The 13,737-nt window shown below is 48.4% G+C and overlaps 1 protein-coding gene across 5 annotated transcripts in view; it reads right to left on the bottom strand.

Moving 5' to 3' along the window:
- Positions 1-1,029: 1,029 nt before the first annotated feature.
- C7H6orf89 (chromosome 7 C6orf89 homolog) overlaps positions 1,030-13,737 on the bottom strand; it is a 36,675-nt gene continuing 23,967 nt past the window's right edge. For 3 of the 5 annotated variants that reach the window (XM_029943591.1, XM_029943590.1, XM_029943594.1), the window contains 5 exons: positions 8,788-8,942; positions 8,523-8,662; positions 7,305-7,434; positions 4,395-4,518; positions 1,030-1,476 (listed from right to left, as the gene is read on the bottom strand). In XM_029943591.1, coding sequence (XP_029799451.1) covers positions 1,157-1,476; positions 4,395-4,518; positions 7,305-7,434; positions 8,523-8,662; positions 8,788-8,942 — 869 coding nt within the window. In that variant the 3' untranslated portion in view covers positions 1,030-1,156. Of the gene's footprint in view, positions 1,477-2,185; positions 2,797-4,394; positions 4,519-7,304; positions 7,435-8,522; positions 8,663-8,787; positions 8,943-13,737 lie in introns of those variants that run through there. The other 2 variants (XM_029943592.1, XM_029943593.1) reach the window with 2 other exon arrangements.

Below are 13,737 nucleotides of genomic sequence, written 5' to 3'. Positions count from 1 at the left end.
GGAGAAGGTAGGTTCTGCCTCTTTTGAGAAGCCAGAACGGGTATGACATCTCGTCAATACTGGACTCCTCCGGACCTCAGGCCATCTGGAGGTAAAGGCGTCACACTGCTGCCATGCAGCCTTTGTCCCCGCAGAGCGGATCTGGGGGCCTGAGTCTGCTCGGGGAACCTACAAGACAGTGAACCGACCACAAGTGCGGAGGTCACCACCGTGACACAGGACCCACTCAGCAGACGTGCGAGCGAGGCCCTGTGGTTCTGCACTTACGGTGGGGGGGGGGGGGGGCTGGTTAGGCGGTCCCACCGTGCCTCCCGACCCTTCTCCTTCATCCTGATGACCCTCCTCTGCACACCGGGTCACAGTGGAGGGGCAGACAGCGGAGGTGGGCAGCAGGCTCACCCAACGCCTCGGGGAGAAAGGGACTGGCTGGCGACCGCAGGTCATCCCTGTAGGAAGCCACTCCTGTGTCCTGCTTATCAGAACTGCCTTGAGGTAAGGCCAATTACTTCTCTGTATCCAGTAGTTAAAGCGCAGAAAACCCGCCGTGGAAAACTTCCTCACAGACATCCACCTTTGGTTCTGAACTGGGCAGGTTTTAAGTAAAATGAGCAGGACATGCATGGGAGTCTTGGCTTATCTGTGGCCACACCATTTTCTCTTGAACTGCAGACAGCTCAGGGCTCCGGGATCGCTTCGGAAGAGGGACACATGCAGGGGTTTCTTAGTTTTCAAAGGTTTGAGTTGCCGTGGATTTTTCATGAACAGTCACGGTGTGAAGGGCAGGCGTGAAGTGGGGAAGGAACGCGGGGTAACGCAAAAAGACAAAAGAGAAATCCCAACCGTCAAAACAGCTTCTTTTTCTTCTAAGGAACCCTCTCTTGCGTTAACCTGAAGGACCTAATTCAAGAAAACTGAAGAACTTGTTTACGTCCAAGCCTCCTCTGCGCGCAGCAGGGGTAAGGACCCTGCGAAGGCTCTAAAAGCTTGCGCAAAGCTGGCCTTGAAATGATCCCTCTGATTTCAGACCTCTTAAATCATAACAGCTTAGCAGCATGACTTTAATATGTACAAAAAACTTTTGTTTTTCCCGCATTCACCCACACAAGGCACGGACTTGCTGAAGAAGAAACTCCCTCAGGCACCATTCATCCTCGTTTCATTCAAGTCCGTGGAGGCGGAGGGTTTCCACCCTGAGCTCCGTGAACCATGCTTCTCCTTTACAAGCCCACAAACCGGCCCCGTGGCGCCTGGGTGATCCCCACGGCTGCTCGTGAGAGGTGCTGAGGGAGGCCCCAAGGACGAGGTGCAGGGGGCCCTGCAAGGAGTCCCACATTCTGATCTCCCCACCGCCTGCCTCTGGTCCATTAACTCGGCCATGGACACCTGGATTCATCTGATTTCTGCAATTCACAACCGGGGACCATGGTGTGGCTTTTTCTTGAGCTGGGTGATGGCATAGGACGGGAGGCCAGGTATCTAGCAGCATCGATAAAAGAATAAAGGCGGGGGGCGGAGGGGGGGAGAGAAGGAAAAGTATGTCCTCATTTACACCGTTGGGTAATACACACGAAAAGCACTTGGAGAAAACAGTGAGTGCAGTGGATCGCCCACCTGGAAGCACAGAGCTTTACATGGTTACAAATAAAAAGCCCGCACCTTGTTTCCCAGCACAGAGAAACCATCTCAAGACAGTGGATCCCACGGTCGCACACCCAGCTGGCAACCACGTGGGGCCTGCAGTTCCTTCCCAGCCCCTTACAACATCAGCTTGACACATCTGTAAAACATCTTCCCTGCGGAGAGCTGGGCCCTAAAGATCAAACCCGGGGAGGCGCCCTCTCCCCAGGCCAGTGCTCTAACTCGTCCCCTCTGAAGACACTTGGTAAAAGCGACCCAGCCGACAGAAGCGGTGCTGCCTCAGCAATAAAGGGCTCTGCCAAGGGAGAGGGACCAGCAGTCCGGCTTCTGAGAAACCAGCTCGAGAGGCGAGCGGGAAGGGAAGGGAGGTGGCGAGGAGGGGAGGAGGTGGGTGCGGGTCTAAGAACTTGATGAAATGGAGGGAAGTATGACCTCAGGAATTAACATTTCAATTATAATCAGACCCCAACCTGGCATCGCTGAGACTCCAAGGGCCACGGACACTGGGAGATTACTTAACCTTGGTTCTAAATTCCACTCTGCTTGGGAAATTGCAACAACTTATTTAATCGGCCATGGCTTTCCATAAAAGTATCGGGTGGTGCGGCCGGGAAGACAGGCGGAGCAGGCCTACCTGGTAAGGCACGGCCCTGCAGTCAGGACCTGCTGGCCACCATCTCTGTGGCCAGGGAGCCAGCAGAGAGGGCCATGCCATACAAGTAAGGGAAGGCATCAACCCTGTTTCCTGCCTGAGAGGCAGCCTCAAGGCTGCGGTTCCAGAAGGTGTGGAAGAGGCCAGCCTCTCACAGACAGGTATCAGTGAAATCCTGGCCACACGGGTAGGCTGGAGGAGTCAGGAGGGCCAGGCTCTGGCCACTGCCTTCAGCATACAGCAGGCTCTAAACACACGCACAGGGCAGGAAAGTGCTTTCATTGTTTCTGTTTTTATTTCTTCCCTTCCAATCTGGCCTTCAGACCTCGAAGTTGTTCCTCTGGTCAGTTCTCGTCTCCTATAGCTCTGAGAGGGTGGTCCCGTCACAGATGACCAAAGGCTGGGCCCCTCTGGCTCTAACGTAGACCTTCCAGTGGGTGGCACCGGCATAGCCTTGAAGGCAAACAGCAACGGGAAAGCAGGTGAATGGCAAGGACCGGCCACACCTGTGGGCACAGACAGGCAGGTCCGGCTGGCATACATATCCCCAGTTATCGGTCCTCTCTGTGATGGGACATCCAACAAGAGCCACTATGAACCACAGTGCTCAAAGCTTCCTGGATCACGGCCAGGCATCCGCTTATAACCCCCAACTCTGTAAGTCGCATTCTAGAGGTCTGTGGGATCCAGGAACCTAAAACTTGGATAACTAAGGTGTTTCTATAGTTGTCTGAACTTCCTGGCAGTTGCAGAACAGGAGACAGAGACTTTTTCAGGCAAAACCACGCACTCTCAAAGCCCAATGCCACACAGGCTTGTACAATAGACATGCCTCGTGGAAGGGTCACTCCACTACGGGAAAATAGCTTCAAAACAATTTCTACACAAAAATCCCCTTTTTTGCAGTAATTCCCCAGGGCCAGGCCAGCTGTGCTCCATTATCAGTTAACGCTTAATATGTGCATGATTTTCACTGAAAGAAATTATGTAACATGGATTAAAGCCTGGTACAGTTTGCAGTCTGCATCCTACTTCCAAATGGGTGAAAAGTTTCCAAAGACTTGGGTCTTCTAAGGAGGTAAAATGAAAAGAAATCAACTGGAAAACCAGCCTGGGCTCTGTCCGGGACCCGAGGCTTCCCCTAGGTTTTGTGAGGCAGGAAAAACAGGGAGCAATCGCGATGCTTGCTATCTGCTTCCGCCAAGAAAACCCTCCTGTCAAACTGATTGCTTCAGACAGAAGTTGATTCAAACCTATTTCTTTGGAATGGATTTCTAGAATATAATGCACAGAACAAACCACAGTGGGAAATCATGGAGCCAAGGGTGAGTCATGACTGTGAGGCTGTGACTTGGCAGGGGGGCCACACGAAAGTGGGTCTCCTCATGGGGTCGTCGCCCTCACACACTGCTTGCACTGCGTTATTAGCAAAAGAGACACAGAGAGGGTTTCCCCTGGAATGTGCCTCCTGTGGCCTGACTGTTGATGGAGACACTTAAAGCTTGATGCTCTGCCTAGGTGATGGGAGGAGCTTGGGACGGTCACCTCTCAGGGCCTCAATCTCCTCATCTGTAAAATAAAGGATTGCTCTAAATATTTTCTTCTTTTTTTCAAGTATTTGTTTTTGAGAGAGCATGAGTGGGAAAGGAGACAGAGGATCTGAAGCGGGCTCTGTACTCTCAGCAGGGCTCGAACTCACGAACTGTGAGATCATGACCTGAGCCCAAGTCAGATGCTCAACTGACTGAGCCACCCCAGTGACTATATTGATATTTTCTATATACTTCTATTCTATATATTTCTATATTTATAGAAAATATAAGTATTTCCTATAATGCCTTCTAACCTGAAGTTTCTAAGACCGATGGAACACATCACACATTCAAATATACATAACATATATAATGAGGCACTTCTCTGGGCTACATTTCCTTATTGGTTGTTCCACCCAGCATAAACACTGACCCTGTCCATAAAGGAATGCTATTGTCAACTCTACTGAATTGAAGCTTTGCGAAGACAATATTTAATTCTTAGAATATTTTCTGAGTTAAAAACCACACACATCCTGAAACTGACCTTGCCCTCGGGGGGCCCCACCTACCAATATCCCCTGGTTCTAGTGGCATCGCCATGGACTGACAGTGTCTCCGGCACTGGAAGGGAGGGAGGAGCTGTAATACGGCCTCACCGCTGCCAATGATAAACAGGTCATGCATTCTATGCATCTGGAGGGGAAAAAAACAAGGAAGGAAGAAGAGGAGGGAAAAGGAAACAAAATCAAACCCAGTGGCATGGGAGGTTAATATACACAAATCCATCCATATATGGCTCTGGGCTTCCTAGCAGCCTAAGCAAAAAAGAAAACAGGACCAATAACACAATTTGCAATTATGTCCGAAGGACGAAAACAAACTAGTTTCTCCTAAGCATGGCCTCTCCTGGTCCTGAGACCAGGGTAAAATCTCTTCTGTGGGTTCTCCTAAAAAGACATCGTGATTTATTTAAGAGACATTCTCAACAAACAGCCCGAATGCAGAGACAGCCTGAGCTTCATAATTCATGACTGCTTCTAGCCACAGCTCCAAAGTAGGCTACAGGCAAATCATCTAAGTGCAATTTAACACAAGTCTAGCAGAGGCCAACAAAATGTATACAATCTTCAGAGGGTCTGGTTTGGCCCAGATTTTTTTAGAGAAATAGATGGTCTGCATATCCTTTGAGCAATGTAATATTATTTCTAGAAAATTATTTCTTACTGCCAGAGTTTTGATGAGAAGTGAACAGCAGGAAGTTCAAGTTCACACTAGGTGAGCAGATCTCTCAGACTACTGACTAAAAAGTAAAAACAGGAAGACTGGCCTCAGAGTTTGAATACTAAGGAGACAACTGGGCTATGCACCCCCTCGGGTAACTACTGGACACGTGAGGGCTACTCCTGCCACCAATGGGCACTAAGTGCAACCTGCTGCAGGTCAGGTACAGCTGTGGGCCCTGGCGTTGGGGTGGGCAGGAGCAGGGACAAAGAGAGAAGCTAGTCTCGCTCAGGCTCCGCTTCCTACCTAGATGGTGAGAGAAAACCTTCAAGACCCCCCCCCCCCACGCCCCTTCAGGAAAAGCCTTTCTGTGCTCATATAAGGCAAGGGTCCGAAGTCTGACTCTCCAGGACATGTCCTGATTTTCTTTTGACCACTTGGGCCCTCCAGAGCTTTGGTTTTGGCTCCATCTTGCCCGGTCTCCAACCCTGGTCTCTCTGTTGGTCCCATAGGCCCTGGCCATGACTCTGTTTCCATGGCAACACTAGAGCCATTCAACTACCACTGTTATGACAGGAGGAAGACTAAGGAGGACCAGTGGTTTGCAAATGACTGGCAGAAGCCTGGACATCTGCAGTCTTGAAGAAATCCCAGAAGACCAAAACCAAGTGCATGTACCCCTTTTACATACAGGCCTGAGACGGGGCAGAAGCATGTCCCTCCACACCCGGGAGGGGAAGAAATGGACAACAGGACGGAGTAGGCCAGCCCCCGGCAACACTGCGACTGGGTGAAACGGGCCTTCCTTGGAGCCCCTCACCTCTTGCCCCAGTGCCTGGCCTCTTGCAATCGGACCCCACTTCTTATCTTCTATCCCAAGGCTGCCTCTGGGATCCTAGGCCCACAGACATGTGACTTAACCAGGGTCTAGGGGCCCAGGGATGTGGACAACAGGGTGGAGTCACAAGGCTGAAGAGAGAGGAGAGCCCGGGCCAGGGCGGGGAGCAGATGCTCTAAGAAACCAGACTCTCAGGACTTTTGCCCATTTGGACCACTCCCCTTCCCAAAACATGCTTGAGAACCACAAGATGACTCCGATAGGCGTCTGAGTGACTTAGTATTTACCCTGTTGGCTAGGCTCCTCGGAGTCCCTGTTAACCAGACTAATGAAATTAACTTCAGATTCAAATGGGAAAACCAAAATAAAGATAAAAGCTTTCGCCCAAAATTGTATCATAATTCTGAGGATGAAATCATACTAGGGCCCTGAGTTCTAGCTGGGGACAGCAGAATAAACTTTCAACTCCAAGGCAAGAGCCCAGCACCTCCACCCTACTGCTGGCAGACAGAAGTTCTTACTCCTAGACAAAATGATTGTTTTTATAGGTTTTGAAATTCCTTTAGGACAATTCAGCAAATTCGGAGCCAAACAATAGTATTGGGAGGTTGAAAACACGACCCAGAGTTGGTAGGGGTCACAGTTTGGGAAATTTCATCCTTTTAGTTCTCCAAACCAATCCAAAGTCAAAACCCTCCTCGGGGAAGAGACTCAGTAAAAGGGCAATCAGAAAAAAGTAAACAGACACAACACAGAACAGCTTTACCCGGTCCACTGGCCCCTGAGACGTAAATGTGGGCTCTGGGTACCTGGTCATGGACTAAGAAGTATGATTCCCAAACTAGTCTGGTGCTCACCAACCCTTTTGTCCCCAAACCTCTCAAGCCTTCTGCTTTTCCAGCTCTCCCCTTGAAGTTTCTCATCTGTTTATTTCTGGGGAAAGCCAACCCAGGGTATGGGGATGGGGGTGGGTAGCGCCTTCCTATTAACTTCCTGTGTCTCTGGGCAAATCATTTACTCTCTCTGCGGCTCAGTGCCCCTATCCACAAAGTGAGTAAGGTGGGCTATTCATTTAGTTTGCCTGCTGTCTACTTTGAGGAAGGAAAGTCAGATTAACTGCATGCTTGGGTCCCTTCAAAGCTTAGGATTCTACTTCCTAATGTAGAAAAGTAGCTTGCCCCCAAGTGTCTAGGGCAGGAAACAGATGTGCAAGGTAACCAGACTCTCTGGAAGCATGTCTTCATAAAAGGGCAGGCCACTGCCGGCCCCCCAGCTAGCAACAGGCAGAGAAGTTTAGATTATGCAGGTGTCCGTTCAAGTCACCCTCTAAGTTGACACGTAGGGGAGGAAGGGATTATGACATCAGCCCAGGTGCCAAATGAAGAAAATCTTCGACCCGTGTCCTCTCAAAATGTCCTACCTTACTACCCACAACAGGTTCCGGTTGAAGAAGGAAGCACTTTTTTAAGGAGGCATCTTTTGGGAATGGCAGGTAGGTGAAAACAGGAAAAAGCTCGCGTAAAATGTGGGATCTGTTTAGAGGTCTTCTCCTGTAAAAGTTTGAAAGAGACAAAGGTAATTCAGCTGGGCAAGCCGGCCTCTATCTCCAGGACTAGCGGAGCCAAGCAAGGGTGGGAAAGCCGTGGGCGGAGGGTAAAGAGGGGGCATATGAGGACAGGGTCTTAAGTGTTAGGTTCACGAAGAACAGTCATACACACCGCCAGGGCCACGAGTTGTGTGTGTGGGTGGGATGTTTATAAAACCCAGCTAACACAACATATAGAGGAAAGAACTAAACAGTCCATTCATTCTTTCTTGGAAAAGAGACTCAAGTGACAGGCCAGGCGGGAGAACAGAGGGAGGAGAAAAGGGCGACAATCCCAAACCTCAGGCCGTGGCAGGCAGCGGGAAGCCTGAGTGTGCATTCCGTCATGCAAATCAATGTGTAATTAAGTTAAATAAAGCTTTAATAAATTAAATACAAAAGCACTGAGAAATGATCGGCCAAAAAAAGCAATTTTAATTCTCTTTTGGAACAGTTCTAGATGGAAACTGGCTGCTTTCTTTTCTTCTGGAGAGTGACCATCACCCCAAGAAACAGACTATGTGTTCTATAGGACACAGGAAGGAACAGGAAGACAGACTTGGGTTTCGATTCCTGGCTGAGCAAGGGTACTTAACCTCTCTGATCCCCACTTTTCTGATCTGAAAAACGACAATGATAATTCCTACTTCCTAGAGCTATCACGAGCCTCACCAGTTAACAACAGGGCCTAACCGCCAAGCCGCACCGGGAATGAAATTTTCCCTTCTATTCTTCAGGCCTTCTCTCTAGCCCTCCAATGCCGGGGCACACTCTGCACACACACATACTCAGAAATAAACTGCGATGCTATGCAGCAATCTCAGTGTCCACTCGCGGTGACAGCCCTTTCCAGACACTTCGTCGACTCCTCTTCTTTATCTCCCATCCCTGGTCTTTCAACAGGGAGCTCCTGAGTATCATCTGACTCGAAGAGGGTCCCGGAGAGCGTTTACACAGTGTGGGGCACGGGACGGTCTCGGCGGTACTGTTTTGACCTTCGGTCTGCCCCCCATTCCTACCACACACAGACCAAGTGCCCTTTCCCGCACTCACCACGGATACGGAAATGGGAACCACCGCTCGGGAAGGCAGCGCCACCACTTGGAGAAAAGCCCTTCGGTGAAGCCCTCCGCCGCCTCAGGGTACTGGCACAGAAAGTGCTGGAGCTCCTCCGGGAACACAAGCTGGCCCGTCTTGGCAGGGCGGACGAGCGAGACAAGACAACACAGAACTACTTATCAGGAAGGCCCCAGAGCTTGCTGCCTTGTAGGCATTAAGCGGACCATCTGTCAGTGGGAGCATCCCACTCCCTGCTCACCTTGATCACCAGAGGATGGAGTCTCTCTAATTTCTTTGGGGTATCTTCCAGGAGCATCACCTCGAGGGGTAATTTCTGGGCACAGCCGGTGCAGTTGGTGGGGATGGGGTCCGACTCATTCTGCTCACAACTGCTTGTCCACCAAGGGTCAAAGTCTGCGACAGGAAGGGATGTGGAGAAGGCAGATACAGGAAGAACAAACACAGAGGGTAAATCTAGCAGCCTCCACAGTGAAAGTAAAGAGGAAAGATACTAATATTTAAAAGTTAACAATGATAAGCACTGATGAAATAGCCTCTGAGGAAGTGGCAGAGGGCGCAGGGGATGGGGTAGAAAGAAGTATGTTCTTCTCTATCGTCTGCTATACATTATGGAAAATATTTTTTTTAACGTGTATATGTAGCTCTTAAGTCAAAGCAACGATGTTGACCAGTTGAAGAAGATTTTCAGCAACGTGGGGTTTTCTAACCGTGACCCAAGCGTCTGAGAATCTACAGCACGTGGGGGAGGGGTAGGCAAATAAGGGTGGTCCCATCATCGGTGATGAGCCCACTGTGTGTCTTCTCCAAGCGGAGGCCAGGATGTGTCCAGGAAAGGGAGAGCAAGGAAAAGGTGCAGAGAGAAGAAATGGAGAGGAGACGGGACTCTGCCCATCTCCGGAGAGAAGTGCACTGCATGTGCCCATCAGACAGCGCTCCATCCCAGTTCAGAAGTGGGGAAGGGTTACTAATTATGGCTTCTGCCCCTCCAAGGACAGGGCAGGTTGGTGAGCGAGGGAAGAAGGCCCACCAGCCCCTGACATGAGTGCTAGTTGCCCGTGCACCCCCTTTCCCTGGCTAGTCCTCCTCTGAAGGGTTCGCTCCCTCTAAACACATCCACTCTCTGTTTCCCTCAGATCCCTTCCTCTGACGCGGTTCTGTTGACAGTGTTATTGCATTATTTCTTGTTTGTGTTCTGTTCCACTCTGGGTTTCATCTGTGTTCTTGGAGATTGTTCTTATGATAAACCCTACTGTGGATCCAAAATGTTTTCACCAGATGGCTTCTGATTAAAACCCAATGGAAACCGAATCGGGAGAGTGCCTAGAACAGAAGATAAACAGACCACCAAATGGGGCTGAAATGAAATCAATTCTCTAAACCAATAAACACACTTGGAAAATGGCTCATAACCACAAAACGTTTGCTGTGATGGACAGCAAGGGCTTTTTCCTTGTTTTCTTAAGGCAGGAGTAGGGAGGTGGAGGAAATCCATGCCAGGGAAGGGCTGTGTTTGTTCTCAGCACATCTCCTGAGCATCCTCCAAATACCCTCCATCTCTGGCAGACAGGGCTTGTGTTTCCTTGAAGTGGCTGTCACCTCCCCTCCTGACCCGCCTCAGTTGTGAGCAGACTGTCAGTCAGGGGACAATGCTGCAACCCTTAAGCCTGCCAGGGGCCTCCAAGGACAGCTGGGAACCCTTCAGTGGTACCTGTTTTGGTGGCACATTGAGGCTGCAAAGCTCCCCTTATTTTTCCCTCTGGAATCTTTTCAAATGTTACTCATTAGAGGTCAAATATGAATTCTTGCCTAAATATAAGAGCTTTAGGTAATGGCCAGAAGATGAGGCGTAAATAAGCCTAACAACACGTGATAGTGATATAGCATTTCAGGTTCCAAAATCCTAGTGAGGGAGGGGAAGACAGGGGAAAGAGCCGCCCTGTGCTGGTCCCCGTCCTGGGCTGACTCATTTACCTGCTACTGCAGGGGTGTTGAGGAGGCAGCGCTGTTCTCCCCTTACAGATGAGCGGAGTGAACCATCAGTTCCCAACTGGGGAAGAGCACAGAGCGGGGGAGGGAGAACAGCAGAGGGAGGAAGACCATAATGAGGGTTCCTGGGCTTGAAGCACACGGGACTCTGAGTGAAACAAGGGACCATCAAGGGCCTTTGGGCAGGGGTTTCCTGATGCTTTAGGAAGGTTATTCTGGCTTGTGACTAGACTGCCTGGGAAGAGATAGGCTGGGAAGAGGAAGGCTGGGTTTTACTTTGTGTACTTTTGGCAAGGGTGGGAAGCGGAGGTTGTACTGTGATGAGAGGTGAAGTGAGGTAAACTGAGGCAGCAAAGGCACAATCTAGAGATCTAAGTAGCCATACAAAGGGGCGCCTGAGTGGTGTGGTCAGTTAAGTGTCTGACTTTAGCTCAGATCATGATCTTGCAGTTTGTGAGTTCAAGCCCCCGGATGGGCTCTGTGCTAACAGCTCAGAGCCTAGATTCTGCTTCAGATTCTGTCTCCCCCTCTCTCGGTCCCGCACCTGCTCGCTCTCTCTTTCTCAAGAATAGATATTTCTATAAATAAAAATAAAAATAAAAGAAAATAAATAGTAAAATTGGCAGTGCTGCAAGAATGCATCTGCGGCCTCATCTAAGAGAGCCCAGACACAGGAGACACCAGACACCTGCAGGTTCGTTATGACATTTCTCTGCAGTCACGTGTCATATTCTGACAGAATTAGTTAGGAATGGCAATCTCCCCAGGAGATAGAGGAGTCAAGTGTCAGAAGAAGAGGGGCATCTTCTACTTTATACAAAGGTGCTTCAAGAGTTAGCCATGGGCAGTTCTGAACCTATGAGCATGGAGAGATTATTTTAACTGTAACTTAGCTAATTTCAGTTTTATTCTAAGCTTTATATACTCATGGGATTTTCAGATGCCTTGAGAAGCAGGCGGAAGAGGAAAATCCTGGGAAGGAAATCAGGGGAGAAAAAGAAAAAATAGAGTAATAAAAATTGGACTCAATAAGGTGGCAGAAGATAAGATATTCACATACAGACGCATAAACATCAGTTCTTCTTACTCTCCTGACAATAGTCATGTCAGAATTGGAACGGAAATTGGCCTCCTTCACAACCAGCAATAAACTTAACAAGAAGGATAAAACTACAGAATTTTACTGAAGGGCATTAAATAAACACATCATGTCGTGATCTTGGGTGGGAAGACTATAATAAAGACGCCAAGTCTACCCAGAAGTATATTCAACAGAACTTGGATAGGTTCGTGGGAACAGAGTGGGAAGGAACGGAGTTGCTTTCTGGTGAAGGTGGGAGTACAGTGGGGCTGTGACAATCTCATTCTGAAGTTCATCTACAAGAGGATATGTATGAGAACAGGCAATAATCCGTCCCCCGCCCAAAGTAACTCTGGAAGTAATTTAAGGGCCAGAAGGCATCCTAGGTGGGGCGTCTGGGTGGCTCAGTAGGTTAAGTGCCTGACTTTGGCTCAGGTCATGATCTCATGGTTCGTGAGTTTGAGCCCTGCATCGGGCTCTGTCCTGATGGCTCGGAGCCTGGAGTCTGCTTTGGGTTCTGTGCCTCCCTCACTCTCTGCCCCTTCCCTGCTCATGCTCTGACTCCCTCTTTCTCAAAAATGAATAAACGTTTAAAAAAAAAAAAGAAGGCATCCTAGGTAATACAAATAAATGGCTTTCAAAGTTATGATCACTGCTTAAAATCTACCAAGGACACCCCCTCAGGCACAGAAACCACTGAAGAATACTTTAAGAGCCTTCTGTGATACACCTTGGGCAGATGGTGGACCTGAGGACCCTCACCCCTCACCGCTCATGCATCACTGGATGGCTCGAGCCTCTCTCTATGCTGGGCATAAAGAAGGCATGACTGGAGGGAAAGGGCATTATTTTACTTTCTCTGTGTAGGTAAAACATTAAAAAAAAAACCAGTTTTATTGAGATTTAATTCCCAGACCATAAAATTCATTCAAAGTGTACTATTCAGTGGGTTTTAGTATATTCACACAGTAGAGTATCTATCACTGTTACCTAATTACAAAACATTTTTATTACCCTAAAAAGAAACCCCGTGCCTATTAGTAGATACTTCCCATTCTAACCCCTCTCCCGCCAGCCCTCAGCAACAACTCATCTTTCAGTTTCTGTGTATTTGCATATTCTGATGTTTCAAATAAATGGAACTGTACAATACAGGGCCTTTCGTGTCTGGTTTCTTTAATTTAGCCTGATGTTTTCAAGGTTCATCCATGTTACAGTGCATATCAATGTTCTTTCCTTTCTATTGCCAAGTAATATTCCATTATGTGAATATACATTTTGTTTATTCATTCATATGTTGCTGGACATTTCTACTTTGGGGCTATTATGGACAATGCTCCCATGAATATCTGCATAGAAGTTTCTGGGTGGACATGTGTTTCTAATTCTTCTGTGTACGCACCTAGGAGTGGAATTACTAGGTCACTTGGTAACTCTGTGTTGAATTTTTGGAGGAACTGCCAAACTGTTTTCCAAAGCGGCTGCACTAGTTTACACTCCCATTATCTGCGTATCTTTTGGTCTACTTGAATCTTTTGCCCATTTTTAATTGGCTTATTTGTCTAATATTGAATGGTAAGAGTTATAGACAATAAATTCTTGAAGAAGAAAATGAGGAACTTGTTCTGCTGAGTATAAAGACACAGCAGCATTCTATAAAGTACTGTAATTAAAAGAGTACAATCAACCCTCATTATTTACAGACTCTGATCTGTGAATTGGCCTACTCTCTGAAATTTATTTGTGACCCAATCAATTCCTGGGGTGACGCAGAGTAGGGAACTCTACGGGGAACCCTAGCGGAGGTGGGAGGAGGCAACACTACCTTTTTGTTGCACCTGCAAATGAGTGTCATTTTTTGGTATTCGGTGCCAAATACCATTCTTACTGTGGTTTTGCAGGTCAGAATGGCTCCCGAAGGCGCTGTGTGTTTGCAGGGACAGGGGGTATTGTGGGAACTCTGTACTTTCTACTTAACTTTGTAAGAACCCAGAACTGCTCAACAAATAAACAAATAAATAAATAAATAACAGAACTGCTAAAAATTGGCCTCCGAGCACAGTGCTAAAGTACTCTCTAGCATTCCTGAGTGCAAGCAGGCTGTGAGGATAAGCTTTGTTA

Source organism: Suricata suricatta, chromosome 7 (assembly GCF_006229205.1).
Source record: "Suricata suricatta isolate VVHF042 chromosome 7, meerkat_22Aug2017_6uvM2_HiC, whole genome shotgun sequence".
NCBI classification, from domain to species: domain Eukaryota; kingdom Metazoa; phylum Chordata; class Mammalia; order Carnivora; family Herpestidae; genus Suricata; species Suricata suricatta.
Note: the sequence above shows the minus strand (reverse complement) of the source record. Positions and strands in the feature narration are given on the sequence as shown.